The sequence below is a fragment of the Macrotis lagotis genome, chromosome 4, assembly GCF_037893015.1.
Source record: "Macrotis lagotis isolate mMagLag1 chromosome 4, bilby.v1.9.chrom.fasta, whole genome shotgun sequence".
Lineage (NCBI taxonomy): Eukaryota > Metazoa > Chordata > Mammalia > Peramelemorphia > Peramelidae > Macrotis > Macrotis lagotis.
Window position 1 is genome coordinate 158,402,174 of NC_133661.1, and position 24,905 is coordinate 158,427,078.

At 35.9% G+C, this 24,905-nt stretch overlaps 1 protein-coding gene across 2 annotated transcripts in view; it reads left to right on the forward strand.

Moving 5' to 3' along the window:
- NOX5 (NADPH oxidase 5) overlaps positions 1 to 24,905 on the forward strand; it is a 60,211-nt gene that overhangs the window by 27,395 nt on the left and 7,911 nt on the right. For both annotated transcript variants that reach the window (XM_074234496.1, XM_074234495.1), the window contains exons 7-10: positions 4,047 to 4,225; positions 5,030 to 5,212; positions 6,223 to 6,355; positions 23,730 to 23,872. In XM_074234496.1, the coding sequence (XP_074090597.1) occupies positions 4,047 to 4,225; positions 5,030 to 5,212; positions 6,223 to 6,355; positions 23,730 to 23,872 (638 nt within the window). The remainder of the gene's footprint in view (positions 1 to 4,046; positions 4,226 to 5,029; positions 5,213 to 6,222; positions 6,356 to 23,729; positions 23,873 to 24,905) is intronic.

The window sequence follows — 24,905 nt, forward strand, 5'->3', positions numbered from 1 at the left end:
GCTGTTCCCCTTTGCTTTGAATGTTCTTCCTATTCCCTTTCCCTTCCTCATTTCCTTAACTTCCTTAAATTCTTATCTTCTACAGGAAACCTTTCTCAACCCCTCTTGATACTAGTGCCTTTGCTCTGTTGATTTTTTTCCTATTTATACTGTATATTGTTTGTTTGTACATATTTTTACTTGTCTCCCCTGTTAGATTGTAAGATTATATATATATATATATATATATATATATATATATATAAAAAATATAATATATTGAGGGCAAGGGCATCATTTTTTGACTTTTTTTTTAAATCCCCATTGCTTACTAAATTGGCTGGCACATAGTAGGCAATTAACAAATATTTCTTGACTAACTGATTGAAATTTAGCATTTCCTTCAGTTATTTAGAAATAATATTTTGAGAAGTCCATAGGCTACACCAGACTGCCTAAAAGGTTCACAATGCAGAAAAAAAACACTAAAGATTTAGCAGAAAGAACCATGAATTTAGAGTCTAAGGACTAGGCTCAAATCCTACTTCTGGTACCTCTATGACCTCAGTCAAATAATTTAATCTTCCTAGCTCTCAGTTTCCTGATCTGTAAAATAAGGGGATTGGACTAGATGGTCTCTCAGGTTCTCTTCAGCTCCAAATCTAATTGTTATTTCCACTAACTTTCACCTGCAAGGTTATTTGATCAACAGGATATGTGGCCGCTGGCCTCTTGCACAATTTGTTTGGCCATTCCTTCACTGATAAGCAATTTTTCTGTTTTTCATTCCTTTATCAAAAAGGTAGCATTAATGAATAAGATGGAGTAATGTAGGATCTTCTTATCTTTAATTTCTTTTAGTATATGCTTAGTAGTGAGATAGTTAATTCCAAGATATGGACATTTTAGGCTGTATGTATTTTAGCCTTATTCTATATAGCTTTCTATAATGATGAAATTAATCCTCAGTCACAGCAGCAATACAATTAGTATCTTCAGGCTGATTTTCAAAAAAAAGGACAGTTGCTCATTGTCACTTGCCAGAGGTGCCACCTCCTACATCAGGATTATTTACTATGGTATTTTTCCCTCCAGCCCTGCTTAAAAGCTGAGTTGTACACAGGGCCTATAAAGAGCTAAGCAAGACCAGAGTTCCTAAAAATTAATGCCATTTAAAATTGGAATGGGATGCCCTGGGCAATAATAGTACATTTGCCCTCATTGATGGTTGTCAAGCAGAGGCTTATATTTTAGCCTTCTTGAGTTTCAGATCTAACTGTGTGGTCCTGAGCACGTAGTTTAACCCTGTTTAGCTCAGTTTCCTCATTTATGAAATAAACCAGAGAAAGAAATGGCAAACCACTTGAGTAAGAACATGTTATAGTAAGGATTCTTATCAATCAATGAAGACTCATTAAATAGCTATTATGAAGAAGACACAGAGATAAGCATTGGAGATCCAGAATAACAACAAAACAAAGCAACCCTTACCAAAGTATCTTAGATCCTATAGAGGGAGTCAGCATGTACAAAATAAATACATACAAAATCATCTAGATCATTATATTCAGTTCTGGGAGCCACAGATTCTATATCCCTCTTAGGACATGAAATCAGAACAGAAGTGAATAGCAAATCAGCAGACTATGATTATAATCCACATTTCAGGTGAGTATGATTTCATTCCTTTTTTTTGCTGGAATAGTATTGGGATCTGGAGTAAGGAAGTTACATTTTGAGTTTCATACCTAATTGTGTGGTCCTGATCAAGTCATTTAACCCTGTTTAGCTCAATTTCCTCATTTATGAAATGAAATGGAGGAAAAAATGGCAAACCACTTCAGTATCTTTGTCTAGAAAACCCTAAATGGTGTCATGAAGAGTCAGACATGACAGAAAAATGACTGAATGACAAAAAGAATCACAATTCTGTTAGCAAAGGCTTGGACAAAGTGTCCTTGCAGCAAGGATGGGAGGATTGGAAACTTCAACAAAGTTGCCATCTATCTGTTCACATTGGATCCTCTTCAACTTGCCAGGGCCAGGATGTCTCCTCCTTCGGGATTACTGCCCTCCAGATCACTTGGTTGCTGCCTAGACAACCAAAATTCTTGCTGTTCTGGACTCTGCTAAGACTCTTCATCCCCTGTGGCTGTCCCTTTTAAAAGAAATCATTTTCTCCTTCTAAGCAGCAGCTGTGCCATTGTCATCCAGTCTTATGGAAAATAGAATTCTTACTCTCCTCCAATGAGTAATTATGCTCTGGGGTCTCATAACCTAAGACATGGAGTCCTTTTCTCTTGGATATGGCTGTTACATATAGATAAGAAAATTGAGACTCAAGAGCTTATTCAACTTACTCATGTTCACATAATTGTTAGAAAACAGAGGTAAGATATGATCTTGTATAGTAACAGTCATAGGATGAAGGGCACTTAGTAGAGGTAGACAGTCTTAACTTGAACAATGGACAACATTCAAACAACATGCCTACAATGTGTCCAATTCCATCCTAGATTCTGTGAGGGACAGAAAAGAGAGTCATATTCTTTGTCTTTGTGGGATTAGCATTTTAGTTGTGAAAATGATATTAACATATATAGAACAATTAGAATATGAAAAGACTGCATAATGAGGTGCTACATTAAATATAACTAAATGGAAAAAGATTTAAGAGCTTACTAGACATAAGCACTCAAGATGCAAAAAAAAAAAATGGGACAACCATAGCTCTTAAAAAAGTCATTTTCTAATTGGAGGAAATAATACAAAAAGGAAAGTTTGTGTTTCTGTTCAGTTTGTGGGAAATGGAAAAGTCAAGTAATACTAAAGTTGCAGAGCAGATGGCAAGGTCCTGAGGATCTTGGAGGAAAATGGTTGTTCTACTACACAAAGCATAGTGAGTTCAAGAGTGCTCTGGGATATCTCCAGCACAAGTAGGAATCTAGGGATCATCATTCAGTTGGCAGTGGGCATCCTGAACCTAATGGGGCAATGAGAATTATCTGGGAAAAGAAAAGTCAGTGGCTCCCTTCAGTGGCAGCAATATTGTTGGTTCTCTTCTTATCACCCATTAAGTGAATGTAGATCAGAAAGGGAAGCAAAATGACAACATTTTCAAGATAACCTTTTAAATATCTAAGGCAAGCTAATATGATACTAATTAATTGTGTGATCTTGAGGAACTCTTCTTCAGGTTTCCATTTGCTCACTGTAGGATTCAAGAGCACAGTCAAATGAAAGGCAGGAGATAGCCCTGTACATATCTAGATGATTCCCTTTTTTTATTTTTATTTTTTCATTCTTTTTCAATTGACTTTTTTTTGCAAGACAATGGGGTTAAGTGGCTTGCCCAAGGCCACACAGCTAGGTAATTATTAAGTGTCTGAGGCCACATTAGAACTCAGGTACATTTGTGTTTAACATGTTTACAGATTAGTCATTTTCTGCTTGAGGAATTAAGATTAAGAGAAAAGAAAGAAGACCATGAGATAGAAAAGAAATACCTAAGTGAAATTTTTAAAAAAGTAAATGTAGTGTTCATTATATTCTGAAGGGGTTTTTTGTTGTTGTTCTCTTTTGTTTTGTTTTTCTCCCTCTGGATGGGGATAGCATTGTCCATAATAGGTCTCCTAGGGTTGTCCTAGCTCTCTGAAATGCTGAGAGCAGCTGCATCCATCAAGGTTGATCAACTCACAGCATTGTTGTTAATGTATGCAGTATTCTCTTGGTTTTGCTTATCTGGATGATTATGAACAGAAACAAATCAACAAACATGTCTGCCATGTGTCCCTTCTGAGCTGAGTACCATGAGGGACAGAATAGAGACTAGAAGATTTCCAAGGTCCCTTTCCAACATTAGCATTCTGTGTAATCTAAAATGCTATGTTGGAGAGGAAAGTTCAGTATGGTTTAGAAAATGTATAAATCCACTGCTGGCTGCTGGCTCTTGGATTCCAGAACAAATCACCTTAAGATTTTGAATTTGATCTGCTATCCATGTTTGTCCCAGGTAATGGTAATGGTAATCTGTTTTCTCTATTCTTGGATTTTTTTTTTTTGTCTAGTACGCCTGGCTCTATTGGAAGACAACCTTTTCAAGTTCTGGGAATATCTCCTCACCACCCGACCTGGCATTGGATGGGTCTATGGCACAGCTTCTCTCACAGGCATTGTTCTGCAACTTCTCATCCTCCTCATGCTTGTATGTTCCTGCTCCTTTGTCCGGAGGAGTGGACACTTTGAGGTATGATGTCTCTATATCTGTTTTCCCATCCCCCTAGAATCTATTCTCTCAGGACCATCCATTTCTGAGGTTATCAATCCTTCCTACCCCACCCCATTCCATATCCTTTATTCTAGTTATTTCCCTTCCACTCTTCCCCAGGGTTGTATCCTAGTGAACTTTTGTTCATAGAATGTTATTCACGTGCAATTTTCATGAATTGTTTTGTACAGCACTATTTTCATGTTCAAGTCAAAATGTTTGACTTTAGATGGATTCTCAATTTTCTCAATCTTTTTCATCCACTTAATACCATTGTCACGTCCTTTCTATCTATGGTGTTCAGTAAAAAAATAAAAAAGAGTTTCAGGATCCAAGAAGGAAAGAAAGGACAGTGAAGGTCTTTTGAGGGAGTTCCTTGTTACTTCCAGGTCAGGATTCCCTTCTCAAGTCAACCAGCACTATCCCTAGATCAGTACATAGGTACTATTTCTATTTTTCTGAAAACAGCAGATAAGGTAGGGTTCATTGGTTCATTGTGAGGAGCTTCACCCTACTCTAGTCAACAAGTCAAAAGAACAGTCTCCTTTGTCACTCCTTTGGCTAAAATTATTGCTCCTGGTGAATGAATGCCTTTCCTGGCTTTAGCTATCCTGATTCTGGCAAACCCAACAATAAAAAGAAGATATTGGCATTGAACAGCCATGGCAAGACTCTGTCCCATTGCCTGCCCAAACCTTCCAACCCCCATGGGTCAGTACTGGACTGTCTCTTGCTGAATTTACAGTCACTTCTCAGCCAGCATCTCTTTCTGTGTTCTTACAGGTATTCTACTGGACCCACCTCTCCTACATCTTTATTTGGGTGCTGCTCATTATACATGGGCCCAATTTCTGGAAGTGGCTACTGATTCCTGGACTCTTATTCTTCCTAGAGAAAGTTGTAGGTCTGGTGCTGTCACGAATGACATCCCTATGCATTATGGAAGTCAGTCTCCTCTCCTCCAAGGTAGATTGGTCCTGTCTGCTATCAACCTTACCTTTTTATGTGCTATACTCCCACTTCTCACAGCAAAGATTTAAGAGAACAGAAGTGGGAAGGGGAAAGTTCAAATTGGATTGGATGTATAACCTCTAGAGTCTCTTCTAGTCCTAAATCTAAAAATTCTATTAAATAAGAGAAAGATGTCAGTCATCACAAAATTTGAGGTTAGATTATAAGACATAGGCTATAAAGGATAAAGGAGTTCTTATAATAATAGCTGAGATTTATAGACCACTATAAATTTGTGAAGATTTTTACATACATTATTACATCTGGTCCTCACAATGACCTCATGAAATAGTTGTTATTATTATCTCCATTTTATAGAAGAAGAAATTGAGACTGAGATCTCAGATTTATTCAGGGTCACATACCTAGAAAGTGTCTGAGGGCATATATAGTGTATTTTTGCCTAAATTAGGGCAGGATTTGGATTCAAGTTTTTCTGATGCCAGATCCAAATCTATCCATTTGACCATGCTCCTATCTACAAAGAGAGAGATCAGAGCAGGCTATGGTAGTTGGGATAGGTTTCCTGAAGGAAGTATGTTTTCAAAAAGTTTTGGAATATTTTCAAATCTTTACTTCCTCATCATGCCTCACTTTAATTTCTGCCCTGACCCCTTAGGGTCCTAGCTCCCTTTGCTTTTCTCTCAGTTAGTAATTGGCATTCTCCATGACAAATATGGTACAGTGGTTAGAGCTCTGGATCTGGAATCAGAAAGACCTGACTTCAAATTTAGTCTGTGACTTTTTCTATTAATGGAACCTTAGGCAAGTCATTAATCTCTGTTTTCCTCAGTTTTTCTGTTTTCCTCAGTTTTTCTGTACTGGGGTGGGGGGGGTTTAGACTCAATGACTTTTAAACAATGCAAAAGTCTTCAATTAGGATATTCTCTATACTTTCATTGCCACAAAGCTCCCTTGTTTCAATGGGATAATTTTTTGACCCAATTTATTTCCTCTAATCCCAGGTCACTCACCTTGTGATCAGACGACCTTCTTTTTTCCAATATAAGCCTGGAGATTATGTATATTTGAACATTCCAGTTATTGCCAAGTATGAATGGCACCCTTTCACCATCAGCAGTGCTCCAGAGCAGAAAGGTAGGAATGGACTGTGTCAGGGACATTTGACCAATCTTTCATCTGCAAGACTGACTCTGTACACACCAAACTTTTAACTCAAAATGTTGATACTTTAATTTCCTTATTTGCTTAATTTATTCTTGTTCACTCTGCTTAGGGGAAATTGTAAAACCAAAATTTTTTCTTCCCTCTTAGATACCACATTTCTTTTAGGTTTTTGCAAGGCAATGGAGTTAAGTGGCTTGTCCAAGGCCATACAGCTAGGTAATTATTAAGTGTCTGAGGCCAGATTTGATCTCAGGTACTCCTGACTCCAGGGCCAGTGCTCTATCCACTGCACCACCTAGCCACCCCTTAGATATCACTTTTTATCTTCCACATCTTTTCTTCAGGTTGGTCGTTTGGGATGGGTCTAAAACAGCCTTAGAATAGAGAGAAGCAGGCTAATGTATAGACAGAATAAGTGTCCACCTATAGAGGATGATTTCAGGAACTCTGGGAAGGACTCTCTGTCCCCTAACATGTTCTTCCTACCCACTGTCAATCAGACTAGAACTGGCCTCTAATCTGTGAATAGCTGGAGATGAATAGCGCAAGCTAGAGACAGGAAAATTGGGGATCAAGCAAAAGTTTAATTAATTTCATGATGAAGAGAATGACTCCTGCAAGCAAAAATCCTCCTGAGGGGAAGGACTTATCTTGCTGGAGAAAAGGAAGAGTTTATATTCATACAAATCACAAATGGGATGGACCATGACATAATCATTTTTAGGTCTTGAGTTGCTCTTCCACAACAGTCTCACACATGGACAATGCAGACATTACTGGGTCTTGTAGGAACCAGTCTCCAAGTTGATTGTCTCTCAGTGGGGAATAAAACTAACAGGAAGAGGGATGCAGTACCAGATTCATTTCACTTAGCAGTTACAAGGAACAGGGATTGTGAACATGTCAAGAGATGTGATGAATGTTGACTATCAGATTTCTGGGAAGTAGAACAAGTGAAAATCATAAATCCCTCATTGAATATCTGGTGCTGACAAAATGAAACACTATGCCAGAGGGTCCTCTAGTGTGCAAAGGATTGTAGTTACTCCAAGCATAGGGCGTAGCCTGCTCTTTGGCTGTTAGCCCTGGGACACGGAGTGTGTCCAAAAGACTTTGATTCCACTGACTCATGTCTGAAGTTAGAACTTCAATCCTTTGACTTGAACCAAGTGATAGCTCTCAAAGAATCTTAGATTTGAGATCATAGATATCACATAGCTACAGCTAAAAGGGACCTCCAAAGCCATCTTGTTCATGCTCCTCATTTATAGCTGAGGAAACTGAGATCTATGGAGGACTTGATTAAAGTCACACTGATAAGTGTCAGAGCTGGGATATACACCTAGTTTCTCTGATTCCAGAACCATTGTTTACTCAATTACACTTTGTCAAAATTCCATTTAAATTGTAAATATCTCCTAAAAGAGGTAGTACATTAAGCACTTAGGACCTGAAACTAAATGCTTGCTATTCAGTCACTCAGTCAATCCAACTCTATGTGGCAAAGATACCAGAATAGTTTGCCACTTCCTCCTCCAGCATGTCCCCATTTTGTAGATGAGGAACTGAGGCAAATAGGGGTGAAGTGACTTGCCAAGGGTCATACAGCTAATAAATTTTTGAGGGTGAATTCGAACTCAAATGTTCTAGACCATGAAACACTATTCACATTGCCACCTAGCTACTGTAATGAATGCTAGTTGATTGTTAATCAATATGGTACAGGAAAGAGCAGACTGAACAAAATGAAGACCAACTGTCCTCAGCTATAACTGTGGGAACTGGACTGGAAAGAAATACCTATCAGGATACAAATACTATGCATATAGGCAATACTAAGGGCAGAGAGTAGGTACAGCATTCTATTTTGTAGACTAGTCTTAATCAATTAGCACTTAGAGATCTCTTAGTTTTAGTTCTCTCCATCTTGGTCAATCCTGTCTCAAGTTTTTCCTTCCCTGACTGTCTAAAATGTCACAGAATCAGTGTTTGAAAGATGGGAGGGACCTCAGTAGCTACCTGTTACAACCCACACATCAAACGATGCCCACTCAAACTTACCTTACAAGCGGTTATCAAACTTCTCCTTGAAGACCTCCAAAAAAGAGGAACCCACCACCTTCCAAGGTAACCCTGTCTACATTTGGTGTTATTGTTGTTCAGACATTTCAGTTGGGTCCAACTCTATATGACTGCATTTGGCGTTTTCTTGGCAAAGATATTGGAGTGGTTTGCCATTTTCTTCTGCAGTCCATTTAGATTTGAACCTAGGAAGTTGAGTCTCCAGGCACTCTATTCACTGTGCCCCTTACCTGTCCCTGTCTACTTTTGGGCAGCCCTATTAAGGAAACTTTTTCTAGTCATCAAGCCTAAATCAGCTGCTTTGTGACTTCCACCAACTACTCTTGGATCTTGGATCTAGTCTAAGGGGGAAAACAAAGGAATTTTAATTTCTCTGATATATAACAATCCTTCTCCAATATATAACAATTTTTCCAATATATAAAACTTAAAGACAGCTCTCATGTCTTCCCTGAGTCTTCTCAAGACTAAATATGCCAGGTTCATTCATCTCATTCTCTAATGGCATGAATTCAAGCCTCTTAGCTCTTCTTTGGATACTCTCCAGTTTTCCTATGTACTTCCTAAATGGTGGCACACTGACACCTTAAATAGATCACAGTCCTTCTGAAGAGTTCTGATGAAGATAGAGTACAGGAAGATGATAAATCACTTCCCTATTCCTGAAGGGGAGTAAAGTGATTTTTTTTGGTTGGGGAGTCCCTTTGATTTATTTTTCATACTTCAATATTTCGAGCATCCATAATTTGATTGGAATTTGGTCCTCACTTCAGTAATGCAGATCATCATCCTTCATGTCTTACTAGGATGTTCTTATGACTTGCTTTGGCTGAAAAAATTTGCTACCTGATGACCAGATTTTTGGTGGTTGTTCTTGGACAGAATACATTCATTCTTTTTTTGTTATACTCAGAGTCTTTCTGGTCTGGGAGGACCTGCCAAGGCCTCTGAATCATTAGAACAGCCTCAGACAAGCCAAGGTTATCTCTCCATCCTGAGAAGATATTAGAGAACAATGATTTGGGTTTCAACAAATTTGGGTTTATGACCAAAAAAAAAGTAATCCTTTTCCTCACAACAATTCTGTGAGGTAAGTAGCAGAGGGCAGTTTGAGTGGGCTACTAAGATAACTCCTCCCTTTTCTCCACTTATCCTTGGCTAACTATCTATGAATCCTTATTCCACTCTAGTCAGTATTAGAGCCTAGAATAATGATGTTGGTGGTAGTGGTGAAGAAGATGATGACAATTAATATAATACTCTAAGATTCAATACACTTTAATTTAAAAAAAATTAATTAAGGCAACAGGGTTAAGTGATTTGCCCAAGGTCACATAGCTAGCCACTTATTAAGTGTTTGATGCCAGATTTTGAACTCAGGTCCTCCTGACTCCAGGGCCAGTGCTCTATACCCTGTACCACCTAGCTGCCCCCTTTCAATTTTTTTTTTGCAATAACCTGTGAGATGGATGCTATCATCACCTCCATTTTTTAGATGTAGAAATAGACTGAGAGATGTAATTTGCCCATGTGAGGTAGAAAAAGAGCTAAATCTGGAGATAGGAAGACAAGTTCAAAACCTACCTCAGACTTTCAGTTAGTTGTGAAAGTCATCTAATAGCTCTGAGTCTCAGTTTTTTTAATTCATTAAAAAATGAGATATTGGGGTGTCTAGGTGTTGCAGCATAGAGTAACCAGCCCTGGAGTCAAGAGTACCTGAGTTCAAATGTGGCCTCAGACACTTAATTGCTTAGCTGTGTGACCTTGGGCAAGTCACTTAACCACATTGCCTTGCAAAAACCAAAAAAAAAAAGAGATCTTGTTGAGTTTTTTAAAATTCAATTTTATCATGAGTTCTTTGAAATTGTGGTAAGTCATTGGGTTGATCAACTACTAAATCTTTCCTAGAGGATTATCTTTATAATCTTTTGGTTACTGTTCAAATTGTTTTCCTTGTTCCATTCATTTCATTTTGCAGCTTCTCATATACGTTTTCCCAGGTAGTTCTGAAACCATATCTTCATCAGTTTATTTAGAACAATAGTATTCCATCATTTTTATATACCTTTCCCCAATTGATGGCCATCCCTTCAGTTTCCAATTCTTTGACACCACAAAAAGAGCTACTATAGTTTTGTACAAATGAGTTTGTTTCCTTTGCTTTCTTTTGGGTATAGACCTAATATTACAAAGTTAAAAGATATGCACAGTTTAATAATTTCTTGTGGAGAAGTCCAAATTGCTTTCCAGGTTGGACTATTTTATGACTCCACCAATAATTAATTAGTATACTTGTTTTCCATCTCCCCTGCAGAATTTATAGTTTTCTTTTTCTTCATTCGAGTCAATCTCACAGGTGGGAGAGTACCTCAGAGTTATTTAAATTTATGTTTCTCTATACATTAGTGATTTAGTGCATTTTTTCATATTATTATTGATGGCTTTTATTTCTTTCTCCTAAAACTACTTGTTCATACCTCTTGATTATTTATTAATTGGGGAATGATTTTATTATGATGAATTTGGTCAGTTCCCTATGTATATTTGAGAAATTAGACCTTTATCAGAGAAAATTATAATGATTTTTCTAAGTTTTCCAATTTTCTTCTAATTTTAGATGCATTTGATTTGTTTGTACATAATTTTTTAATTTTATGTAACCAAAACTATCCGTTTTATCTCCTGTGAACTTCTCTAACTCTTGTTTAGTCATGAACTCAGCCTCTTTCCATAGATTTGACAGTTAATTTCTTTCATTAATTGACTCATGATGTTACCCTGTTACTCATGATGTCTATATCAGGTACTCATCTTGACTTTCATCTTGCTATTCAGTGTGAGGTGTTATAAACCCAATTTCTGCTAGACTATTTTCCAGTCTTCCCAGAAATTTTTGTCAAATAGTGAATTCTTGCCCCAATAGCTGGGATCTTTGGGTTTATCTCAAACAGGAATAATGACATTTATATGACAGGATTGTGGTAAGGGTGAAACAAGAAAATACACAGAAGCACCTAGGTAGTACAGTGGATAAAGTATTGAGCCTGGAGTCAAAAAGACCTCAGTTCAAATCCAGTCTCAGACACTAACTAGGCCAGTCAGAAAACATATTTTGCCTCAATTTCCTCAAAGGTAATAATAATAGCATCTATCTAATAATAGCATCTACCTCCCAGTTTTGTTGTAAGGATCAAATGAGATAATATTTGTAAAGTATTTAGCACCTGACATGGTGTCTAGATATTATATAAGTTCTAGTTGGTGAGTTGTTTTTAATATATAAGATGATTTATAAATTTGAAAATGCTATATAAAATACTAGTTATCGTGATCAATATCATCATTTTTGCGATCTACAACATCAAATTATTTCTCAAGTTGCTGGAAGTTCAATTATCCTTTTTTTTTACAGATATCAGAGACTTATTTACCTTTTACTAGAACAATATTTAAATCTAAATGGTACTAAATAAAAGTAGATTTAAAAAAATGATGCATCTCAAGTAGCTAGGTAGCACAGTGCATAGACACCAGCCTTGGAGTCAGGAGGACCTGAGTTTTAATTTGACCTCAAACACTTAATAATTACCAAGCTGCGTGACATTGGGGAAGTCACTTAACCCCATTTCCTTACCAAAAGGAAATAACGCATCCATGCATGAAGAAATGAATCATCACTTACCTTAGCATTTTGTACCAGGCACTGTTTCCATAGTTTATAGTAGTCTATTATCACCTCACTCCCTTCCTACTCCCTACCCCCACCCCAATGGGACGCTATATAGTTATCCTTTCCACATCATAAGGGTGTATTCCATGATCTGTAAAATCTACATAAAATTATTTTGGCCTTTTCTTTGTACTGGAGAAAAATGCCTCAATTTTTTTCCTTTTTCTTTTATGGTTTATTTATAGTACCTTATTGTAAAATTTATGCATGTGTGCATACATGTATGCATGCATGTATTTTATGTATTTCTGAGTTTCTAAACTTTTTTCTGTGTCATCTTTCTATGCCATCTGTGACTTCCACAAACCTCCTCCTAAATGTCTATTCAATGTCTTAGGCTGGCTTACAATATATTGAAACTTCAGTGGGGAAAGTCATAATAAGGAAGAGATAACAGTACTTTATAGTTACACTTTCACACCTGTCTGCTAGTAGTCAAGGGTATTGACAGTAGTTGGTTGGTTGCTTCTTGTCCTTAGTTATCAAAGAAGACCAATATGACATCACTATGTTTGAGCAAATTGCAGTGTGTCTTACTGTGGCTGATCAAGCCAATATGAGCTCAGAAAGCTCTACCATATGTTGAGCACAAACAGTCCATGTGAACACCTGGGTGGGAACTCTAAACTCACAGATGTCACATTTCCTTGGAGCTGCTTCAATTCTACCTTCCTCATAGAGTGCAGTACCCTCACTGATGAGGGCATGCCATGTTGGGCGGTCCTGTGCCAGTGTTTCCCATGTTGTACAACCAGTTCTAAAGTTCTTCAATGAGACTTTCAGGGTGTCTTGGTACTGCTTCATCTGACCCCCCTTCTGGGCACTATTCTAAAAAACTATTTATGGGAGTAATTAAGAGATGAGTTAAGGAAATTAAAGGGTGGGTCAATATGTATTGTTCCTTTGGAAGGCTAACTTTGTAGAAGTTAGTGCAGTACCCAAAGTGACTTCAGGATTGACCAGGACTTACCTCTTTCAGTCACTGGATATAGATGAAATGAATAACCCACTTTCATTCCCCAGAGTAAGAATCAAATAGTCCACAGTATGGGTCTATGTAGAACCTTGAACTGGGTTGAAAAATAGGCATTCAAAGAATGGTGAAGACACAGTTCACTCTATTCTAAGAGAGGAAATAGCTCCAGTTTTAGGGTTCTTCTAGTCTTATTGAAGAGAGTCAAGAATAGGGCAGCCAAGGAAGTGAAGAGTATTGAATCCATGTCAAACAAAGATGGAATGAAGGAGTTGAACATATTTAGATTATAGAAGAGGCAACTGTATTAAAGTATTTGGTATGAAGACATATGAAGAAAGGATTAGACTTTTTCTGCTCAGTCCCAGAGAATAGAACAAAGAGTAATTGGTGAATGTTGCAGATTCCAACAATGGAAGTAGCAGCAGTAGAAGAAGCAACAAAAACAACTTCCTAACAATTAGAGTTGTTCAAAAATGTACTGGGCTATCTTGAGAGATAATGGGCTCTTCCCTTCTTGGAGGTTTTCAACTACTGAATGATTAATCAGGTATATTATAGTGAGGATTCCTTTTATGTAGAGGTTAGACAAGCTGGCTCTTAAGATCTCTCTTCCATCTCCCAAATCCTGATTCTTTGTGATAATTTCTTACTCTAATTTGCTTCCTCTCTAGTAGTAAGGTCAAAAGTTTTGAAGCCAGAAATCCAGTTTTCCAACTTATTATCTTTATGTCCCTGGGTTAATCATTTCCTATCTCTGAACCTTAGTTTTCTCATCTTTCAAGTTAGAGGGTTGGACTAGATAATCTTTTATTTCTCTTCTAGCTTTAAATCCTATGATATTACATCAAATAAAAGCAAAATTCAAGTTCCTTAGGAACTGGAATTGATCAAAAGCAAAATTCACCAATTCACAATACATTGATATTAATAATGATAGCTGCCATTTATATAATTCTTTAGGATTTGAAAAGTTTTACAAATGCTATCTCATTTGATCTTCATAACAACTCTGTGAGATAGGTGCTATAATTGCCCCCATTTTAGGGAGAAAGGAACTGAGACAGATAGTAAGTGTCTAAGGTTGGATTTGAACTTTGAATTTCTTGATTCCAAGTCCAGTGGCTCTCTGTATATTGTGCCACTTCATTGCCTTGATACTGTTCTACATGATTAGAGGTTCTCTAGTGCTATTTTACATATTCTTTTGTTACATTAAATATCAAATTATGCTAATATAAATAAATATGAAAGGAGACTTAATTTCTCCTATTTTACTCTAAAATTTCTGTAAGTATCCTTTATCCTAAGATTATTACAGATCATTAGTTTTAGTAGTTAGGCATTTCTTGGCTATATTTTAAGCCCCAGAATCTTCCATAGTCACATTATTTGAGAAACATTGATCTTGAAATGCCTTTGAATGGAGAAGACTGTGGTTCTCCATTAGAGAAATGCCCTAGAAGACTGCAGTTTTCCATTACAGAGGTGGCTACAGAAAGTGGACAGGAATAAAAGGACTCCCGTGCCATGTAATATATTACTGTGGGAAGTTAATAAGAGAGCTTAGCATTTCTGGGATAAAGTAGATTCTAGTAGGTTATGTGATCAGTGGAAAGGAGGTTTCCATGTGTCTTATAGTATTGACTGATGGGCTGATTTAGAGGACATTCTTAATTTTTTTTTTTTGGTTTTTGCAAGGTCACACAGCTAAGTAAATATTAAGTATTTGAGGCCAGATTTGAACTCATGTCCTCCTGACTCTAGGGCAAGTGCTCTATCCATTGTGCCACCTAGCTACCCCTGGAGGACATTCCAAAGAATTTTTTTTGCATATATCATCATCATCATCATCATTATTATTTTCTCAATGAGATGTAAACAAAAAGGTTTTAATATTCATTCAAAAATATTTAACTTACAAATTCTCTCCCTTTCTCCCATCCATTCCCTCTACTTGGGAAGACAAACAATTTAATATAGATTTTATATATATATGTATATATATATGCTGTCATAAATATGTCTACATTAGTTAGCCCTGTGACAAAAGAAAATACAAACAAAACCTTGTGACAAAAGAAAATGCAAGCAAAAACGAATAAATAAAAAAGTAATAAAAATATGCTTCAGTCTGCACTCAGACTCCATCATTTCTTTTTCTGGAGGTAGATAGTATTTTTCTAAGTCATTTGAATTGCAAAGAATGGTTAAGTCATTCACAATTGATCACTGTATAATTTTGCTTTTACTGGGTACAATGTTCTCCTTGTTCTGCTTATTTTACTTTGTATCAACTCATGTAAGTCTGCCTAGGTTTTTTTCTGAAAGTATCCTGCTCATCAGTCTTAAAGCACAGTATTCCATCTCAAAGACATACCATAAATTGTTCAACCATTCCCCAACTGAGGAGCAATCCTTCAATTTCCAATTCTTTGTCAACACAAAAAAAAATACAATAAATATTTTTGTGCCTATAGGTCCTTTTCTTTTTCTTTTGATCTTTTTGAGGTATAGACCTAGAAGTGGCATTGCTGATTAAAGTTTACTGTCCTTTGATCATATTTCTGAATTGTTCTCCAGACTGATTGAACTAACTCACAATTCTACTAAAACTGCATTAGTGTCCCAATTTTCCTACATTTTTGTCATTTTCCTTTTCTAACATATTAGTCAGTCTGATAAGTGTGAGATGACTTCAGAGTTGTTTCAATTTGTATTTCTCTCATCAATATGATTTAGAGCATTTTTTTATGTGGTTGTAGATGGCTTTGATTTCTTCCTCTGAAAAAAATGACTGTTCATATTCTTCACTTATCCTATAGAGTATGGCTCTTACTAGCTCGATTCCTATGTATTTGGAAAAACTAGATTTTTATCAAAGAAACTTTTGGTAATTTAAAAAATTTATTTCCTACTTTCCTTCTAATTTTGGATGCATTAATTTTGCTTGTGCAAACCTTTTTTAATTTGATAATCAAAATTATTCATTTTGCATCTTATAATGACTTTTACTACTTGTTTAGCCATAACTTCTTTCCTTATTCATAAATCTGACAGGTAAAATAGTCCATGCTCCTTTAATTTGTTTATGATGTCACCCTTTATTTCTAAATCAGGTTATAATAAATGTATTATGTTAGTATACATTTTGAAGTGTTAGTCTCTACCTAATTTCTAACAAACTGCTTGCAAATTTTCCCAGAAAATTTTTTGTCAAATAGTGACTTCTTGTCTCAAAATCTTGGATATTTTTACTTGTCAAACACTGATTATTATAGTCAATCACTTTGTGCATTATGTACCCAATCTCTTCTACTGAACCACAATATACAGTAGAAATTGATCATAGTAATCCAATGCTTGCTGATGATTTTAGATAGATACACTATCATTTTAAGGAAAGTGTCATTTATTCCTATGCATTTTAAATAGGAATGAGTATTGTATTTTGTCAATTTTTTCTGCATTTATTGAAATAATATTATTATTATTGGATTTGTCATTAATAAAGTTAATTATTCTGCTAATTTTCCTAATATTGAACAAGTCCAGGATTCCTGGTATAACTCTTACTTGATCTTAGTGTATTTACTTTGTGATATTATCATTATCTCCTTCTATCATTTTATTTAAGGTTGTTGCATCAATATTAATTAGAAAAATTGACACAGTTTTCTTTCTCTGTTTTGTTCTGTCTTGTTTAATATTAAAATATTATTTGTGTTATGAGAGAAATTTGGTAGGACTCCTTTGCTGATTTTTCTAAATACTTTATATTTTATTGGAATTAATTGTTAGAATTCATTTATGAATCCATCTAGTTCTGGGGATCTTTTTGTATTGAACTCATTATAAGTTCAATTTCTTTTTCTAAGATAAAATTATTTAAATGGTGTATTCCTGACTCTGTTAATCTGGACAGATTATTTATTTTTGAAATATTAAAATATTTTTGTAAATATTCATCCATTTCACTTAGATGGCACATAATTGGCCTAATAATTGTTTTAATTTCATCATCATTGGTAGCACATTCATCCTTTTCATTTTAGATACTGGTAAGTTGGTTTCCTAATTGTGTTATTTTTAAAAAATAAAGTCAGCTTTTAATTTTATTTGTAAAGTTAGTGGTTTTCTTACTTGTAATCTTATTCAGCTCCATCTTGATTTTTATCTGGACAATCTGGACAGATTATTTATTGTGTAATATTGTAATATTTTTGTAGAGATCATTCAATTCACTTAGATGGCATATAATTGGCAAAATAATGCCTAATAATTGTTTTAATTTCATCTTCATCGTTAGCACATTCACCATTTTAATTTTAGATACTGGTAAGTTGGTTTTCTAATTGTGTGTGTTTTTTATAAAGTCAGCTTCTAATTTTATTTATTAGGTTAATTTTCTTACTTTCCATCTTACTCAACTCCATCTTGATTTTCAGAATTTTTAATTTGTTGCTTAATTGGAGGATTTTTAATTTGTTCTTTTTCCAGTTTTTAAAAATTGCAAACTCAATTCATTGATTTGTTCTTTTTCTATTTTATTGCTGTAAGCATTTAAAGAAATAAATTTCCCCTAAGTACTGCTTTGGCTGCATTCCATAAGTTTTAGTATATGTCTCATTGTTGTCCTTTAATGAAATTATTGATTGTTTCTGTGACTTTTTTTCCTCCTTTGGCTCACTCATTCTTTAGGATTAGATTATTTTGCTTTCAATTAATTTTTAGTCTATGTTTTCATAGCATTTTTTGAATATAATTTATTGGATTATGGTCTGAAAAGGATACTTTTATATTTCTGGTTTTCTGCATTTGTTTGTAAGGTTTTTTATCCCCTAATACATAATAAATTCTTGTGATGATGCCATTATAGCTAAGGAGAAGGTATACTCTTTTCCTTATTCCCATTAAATTTTTATCCAGAGGTCAAGCATATTTAAAGTTTTTAAAATTCTATTTATCTACTTAACTTTTCTCTTGTCTATTTTATGGTTAAACTTGTCTGGTTCTGAGAAGAGAAAATTGAGGTCTCCCAATAGTATAGATTTTGTTTTATTGCTTTTTGATGTCTCATAAGTCATTAGTTTCTATCTACCTAAGCAACTTTTTAGTGAGTTTTTATATCTCTTTTTTTTCATTTGGTCAAATTTGCTTTTTTAAGGAATACTCTTCAATGAATTTTTGTGCCTTTATTTTAATTTTTCCCCCTTTACATTCCAAAACAAGTTTTAACTTCATTTTTAAACCCTTAAGTTCCAATTTTTTTTCCCTTCCTCACACCTCAATCCCCCTAATAGAGAAAACAAATTATTTGATATAGGTTAAAAATGTATAGGGGAAGCTAGGTGGCACAGTGGATAAAGCACCGGCCTTGGAGTCAGGAGTACCTGGGTTCAAATCCGGTCTCAGACACTTAATAATTACCTAGCTGTGTGGCCTTGGGCAATCCACTTAACCCCATTTGCCTTGCAAAAACCTAAAAAAAATGTATAGTCATGAAAAACATTATCACAATAGTCATATTGTAAAAGTAAACACAACCCCTCCAAGTGAAAAGAAATCTCAAGAAAAATTAAAATAGAAAAAAGTATGCTTTAATCTGTATTCAGACAACATCAGCTCTGTCTTTAGGATGGATAGTATTCTTTATCATAAGTCCTTCAGAGTTCTCTTGGGTCACACATTGCTGAGAAAAGCTAAGTCATTCACAGCTGATTATTCTACAACATTGCTATTACTTTATATGTACTACATTTCCCATTGTATCTTCTCAAGCAAGTTTTTTTTACATCATTTCTTATAATAGAAAAGCATTTCTTCTTAATCACATACCATAATTTGTTCAGCTATTCCTCAATTGATGGGCATCTCCTCAATCACCAATTCCTTGTCACCAGAAAATAGCTGCTATAAATATTATATATATATATATATAATATATATGATATAATATAATATAATATATTATATATATGTATATATATATGTCCCTTTATGTCCTGTTTTTCATTTCTTCTGGAATGTAGTCCTGGTAATGGCATTGCTAGGCCAAAGGGTAGGCATGGTTTTATAATCCTTTGAACATAGTTCCAAATTGCTACACAGAACTGTTGAATTCTTTCACAATTCCTCCAACAGGGCATAATGTCTCATTTTTCCCACATCCCCTCTAACATTTTTCATTTTCTTTTTCTGTCCTATTACCCATTCCAATAGGTATAATATAGAACCTCAGAATTGTTCCAACCCCACATTTCTCCTGTCAAAATTGAGTCAGGACATTTTAAAAATAATTTAAATAGATAGCATTGATAACCTCATCTGAAAATTTTTCATATTTTTTGATCATTTAGCAACTGGGGAATGGCTCTCAGTTTTATAAATTTAACTCAGTTTTCTATATTTCTATGTTTCTATATATTTCTATATTTGAGAAATGAAGTCTTTATCAGAGAAACTTGTTTCAACATTTTTCCCACAATTGCTATTGCTAATTGCATTTCCCTCCATCCTATTCCCTTCATCCTCATTTATTCTTTTCTCTGTCTCCTTTCATCCATTCCCTCCTCAAAAGTGTTTTGCATCTGACTACCCCTTCCCACAATCTTCCCTCCCTTTTATCACCTACTCCTCACCCCTTTTCTCCCATCTTTCCTCTCCCACTTTCCTATAGGATAAAATAAATTTCTATATTTTATTGAGAATATGTTATTCCCTCTCTGAGTCAATTTTAATAAGAGTAAGTCTCCTTCAGTCCCTCTCAACTCCCCCTTCCACTCTATTGCAAAAACTTTTCTTGCTCTTTTATATGAAATAACTTACTCCACTTTACCACCTCCTTTCCCTTTTCCCCAGGACATTCTTTTCTCATCCCTTAATTCCATCTTTTTAATATATTCTTCCTTCATATTCAATTCCCACTTGTGCCTTATTTATATAAGCTCATTTTAACTACCCTAATAAATGAGAAAGTTCATTTGAGTAGCCATTATCATCCTCCCTTGCAGGAATATAAGCAGTTAGACATCATTAAGTCCGTTATAATTTGCCTTTGATGTTTACTTTTTTATGCTTCACTTGAGTCTTATATTTGAAGATCAAATTTTCTGTTCAATTCTGATAATGTCATCAGAAAAAATTGAAAGTCACCTATTTCCTTGAATATCCATCTTTTTCACTGAAAGGGTGTGTTCAGTTATGCTGGGTAGCTGATTCTTGGTTGTAATCCAAGCTCTTTTGAGCTTCCAGACTATCATATTCCAAGCCCTATGATCCATTAGTGTAAAAATTGCTAAATCTTGTGTTATCATTACTGTGGCTCTACAATAATTGAATTGCTTTTTTTCTGGCTGCTTGCAATATTTTCTCCTTGACTTGAGAGCTCTGAAAATTGACTATGTTATCCTTGGCAGTTTTCATTCTAAGATTTCTTTCAGGAAGTGAATGATGGATTCTTTTAATTTCTCTTTTATTCTTGGCTTCTAGAATATGGGGAAAGTTTTCTTGGAAAATTTCTTCAAAAATGATATCCAGATTGGTTTTTTTGGTTATGACTTTCAGGTAATCCAATAATTTTAAAATTATCTTTTCTGGATCAGTTTTACAGGTCAGTTTTTTCCCAATGATATATTTAATATTTTCTTCTAGTTTTTCATCTTTTTGTTTTTGTTCCATTGTTTCTTGATTTCTCACAGTCATCAGCTTCCCTCTGTTCCATTCTGTATTTTAAGGAATTGTTTTCTTCAGTTAACTTTTGTATCTCTTTTTTCCCCTTTGACCACTTCTGCTTTTTTAAGGCATTCTTCTCCTCATTGGCTTTTTTGGACTTCTTTTTCCATTTGGCAAACTGTTTTTTAAGATGTCATTTTCTTCAGCAGTTTTTGTATCTTCTTCACCAAGCTGCTGACACAATTTTCATGATTTTCCCACATCCTTCTCTTTTCTCTTCTCAATATTTCCTCTACTTCCCTTGATTTCCAAAATCTTTTTTGAGCTCTTCTATTGCCTGAACCCAGTTCATATATTTGGAGGCTTTTTGATGGAGAAGCTTTGAGTTTATATCTTCTTCTGAGTATATATTTTGATCTTTCATATGACCATAGTTAACTGTCTAAAGTTGGATTTTTTTCTGGTGCTTGCTCATATCCTAGCCTTTGACTTGATTTTAATCTTTGTTAAGGTGGGGGCTCAGCCTCCAGGATGGAGGACACACTACCCCAAGTTTTTGAGGGTTGTAGCAGAGATACTTCTAAGTTTTCAATTCTTCCAAGGTTTTATGAGAGGCTGTGAGTCTCCCGAGCTGTGTTCTGGACTGTGGATGACCACAAGCACTCCTTTTTGCCCTGTAACTGTGAGGAGAGTCTCTGTTCCACTTAGGCAATAAGCTCTGTTATGATTCTGCTCCTCTTCTTGGGATTGGCACTCCAGACTTCAAACCAGATCTGAGTATGAGAAAAGCATCAGAGTCCTGCCTCAGTGATAGCAAAGAGAGCCCTGTAGTCTCCTCCTGTGGGCTGAAAGCTCTGGAAGCAGCCATAATTGCTGATTCAATGGCTCCCAAAGTCTTTACCTGGTCTGCTCAGGTCAGGCCTGCACTACTGAAGCCTTTCCTAGACTAAACTTCACTCTCACCTTGGTGGGGCGGAGTTTTCCTGCTGACCTAAATTGTTGTTGGCAATCCCTTGGCTTAGAGGTCTGGAAATCACCACTGCTGACATTGTTTTTTTTTCCTTGTGGTCTGCTCCTGGTTGGTTGGAACTGGTTCACTCCAGTGGCCCCAAGCTGTTGCTCCTCTCTCAAGCTGAAGGATCTCTTCCTGCCAGTTTTCCAAGATCCTTGGTTTGGAAAACTGTTTCAATCAGTCTTTGGGTATTGTCACTCTAGAATTTGATTAGAATCATTTAAAAATGTATTTGGAGTGGTTTGGGAGAGAGTTCTGGAAAGTCCCTACTTTTACTCCACCATTTTGGCTCTCTCCCACTTTTTATGCTTTTTTTCCCTTTTAGTTTTTGCAAGGCAATAGGATTAAGTGACTTGCCCAAAGTCACACAGTAATTATTAAGTGTCTGAGTATGGATTTGAACTCAGGTCCTCCTGACTCCAGGGTCAGCTCTCTGTCCACACCACCTAGCTGTCCCATTTTGTGCCTTTTAAAAAATATTTGGCTGACTCTGTTGAGGTGTTATTTTCTTCAGTGTTTTTAATGCCTTTTACCAAATTGTTGACTTTCCTTTCCTAATTTTCTTCATCACTCTCATTTCTTTTCCCGTTTTTCTCTATCTCTCTTATTTAATTTTTGAAATCTTTTTTTGAGCTACCCCAGTAGTTCTTGTTAGCTTTGTGTCCAGTTTATATTTTTCTTTGAGGCTTTGCTTGTAGCTGTTTTGATATTGTTATCTTCTTCTGGATTTATGTCTTGATCTTCCCTGTTTTGTAGTCAAATTCTTTTTTGTTGTTATTTCCTCATTTTCCCAGCCTTGATGAACATTTAACTTTGTGTTAAAGGGCACTGTTCTAAACTTCAGACTTTTCTTGTTACTGTTTTCAGAACTAGTTTTTGGTGTTTCCAAGGTGGCATAATCTAAGGTAGATAAATTCAAACTTCAGATCAAGGGCTCATTCAAGTGCTCCCCCATTGTATTTGTGCTTATGCTCTTTGATTGTATGGGTCTCATTGTATTAATGAATGGGTATTGAATTCTGTATGCAACCTTTGAAGGGTTTTTGTTGGGCAAGATGAACTAGAAGAGCTAAAAGGTTGGATGTCCCTGACCTAGAGAGAGGTGTGATTGCTGCTCTCCTACCCAGAAAGAGACCTTGTTCCCTTGTTGCTAGCAACACCAGCATGCCTCTTGACCTTGAGACTGACCAGGTTCCATACTCTTCTTCAGTCTTAATTGCCAGTGCTCCCCTCTCTCTTAAAACAGAGACCAGGGTCTTTACTCACTCATGAGTGACTCCAAGGACTCCTCTCCATCCTAGATCTATGCATGACCCAGGACCCTGGCTCCTATGCAGCTATAGTCCTTTTGGCCTTAGAACTACAACCTTGAACTGCATATGGGCAATAAAAGAAGGGTCCTGAATTTGGTACCAGCAAGGGTTCCCTGAATTCTCCTTCCAAACAGTTGTCCAATATGTTCAGTGTCCATTGGTTGAGAGTTCCCAAAACTGCTATTGCCACTAGTACACTTACCTCCAAGGAGCATGCCAAGCTGTGCAGTCTGCCCTGAATTCTAGTCCTGCTTGACCACTACCTGGTGATACAGAACTGTCCTAGAGACTTGTTAAATTGTCTTGTGCTGGAAAATTATTTCACCTGAACTTTTGTAGTTTTGTTGATCCATAATTTTATTTGAGACATTATTTTAGAATTTTTTGGAGGGAAATTTGGGAGAGCTCAGCTGAGTGCTTCTCTACTCTACCATCTTGGCATCCCTAAACTTTTTAAAGCATTTATCATAGTGTCTATCACATAGGAAATTCTTATGATAAATGCTTATTTCTTTTTTCTTCTTTCCTGTGGAATTAAACTGGCTTCATCCCCTTCTCAGACACCATCTGGCTACACATCAGATCTCAGGGACAGTGGACAAATAGACTGTATGAATACTTCCAGACTCCTGATCCCATTTGTGTTGGTGCCAAGAGGCTGACACAGAGCCTGAAACTCAGAAGGAGTCAGAGGAAGTCCCAGGTAGGTTGCTGAAGGATAAAGGAAGTTTTTCTCAAAAAGTTTTCTCCAGCTCTCTGGGCCAAAAATAAAAGGGTATAGCCATGAAACATTTTAAAAATTTTAATCTGCATTATTAACATTTTCTCCATCACTTTCTTAATATTAGACAATCAATAAAGCAATAAATCAAAATCTAATTTATAGTGTTTGTGAATTTCCAAAATGTAAATACTTACATTGAAAATTTAAGGAACAGGTTAGAACAGGTCAGTTGATTTTATTTCCTGAGCCATGGAAGTCTGCACAGATTGTAGACTTACATAACTACCTACAATGTGTGATTTATCAACCTCCAGAAGATCCTTTGAATGTTGTCTGAAATTTTCCTGGTTAAATTTTACCTCTTCATGTTAAGTCTTTATTCTCAGTTAACAGACAAATATGGGGAAGAGATAAGATAAACTGTTTTCAACCACTTGCCTTAGAAGAAAATGAAAAATCTGAGAGCATGTCCTGGGAGGAGGAAAAGAAATCATTAGGACATGGAAGAGGGGTAGTAAGAGGACATGGAGACCTAAGACAATGTGGTCCAGTGAAAAGTATGGTGGATTTGGGATCAGAAAATCTTCATTCAAATCCCAGCTCTGCCTCTTGTTATGCAGCCTCTCTGGCCCTCAGTTTCATCATCTGGCAAGTGAGAGGTTTGGGGTGGAGGACAATAACTCTTTGATTCATACATTTGTGATCTTTTGATCCTATGGTTTATATCATATATATATATATATATATATATATATATATATATATATATATATATATGTCCTATGTAAGATAACAAAGAGAAAGGAGATCAGATTCCATCCTTGTCTCCCCTGGGGAGTTTCTGATCTTGCAACAGAGATAAGAGAGACCCATGAAATGCCATCAGATCAATTCCATATTGATCATTCATATAGGTGCAAATATCCAATAGCATAAAATAAAACCACATCTTGTGGTTGAAGGGAAGGAAAAAGAAGGAGCCAGAGCTGGATATGCCCAATCAGATAAGACT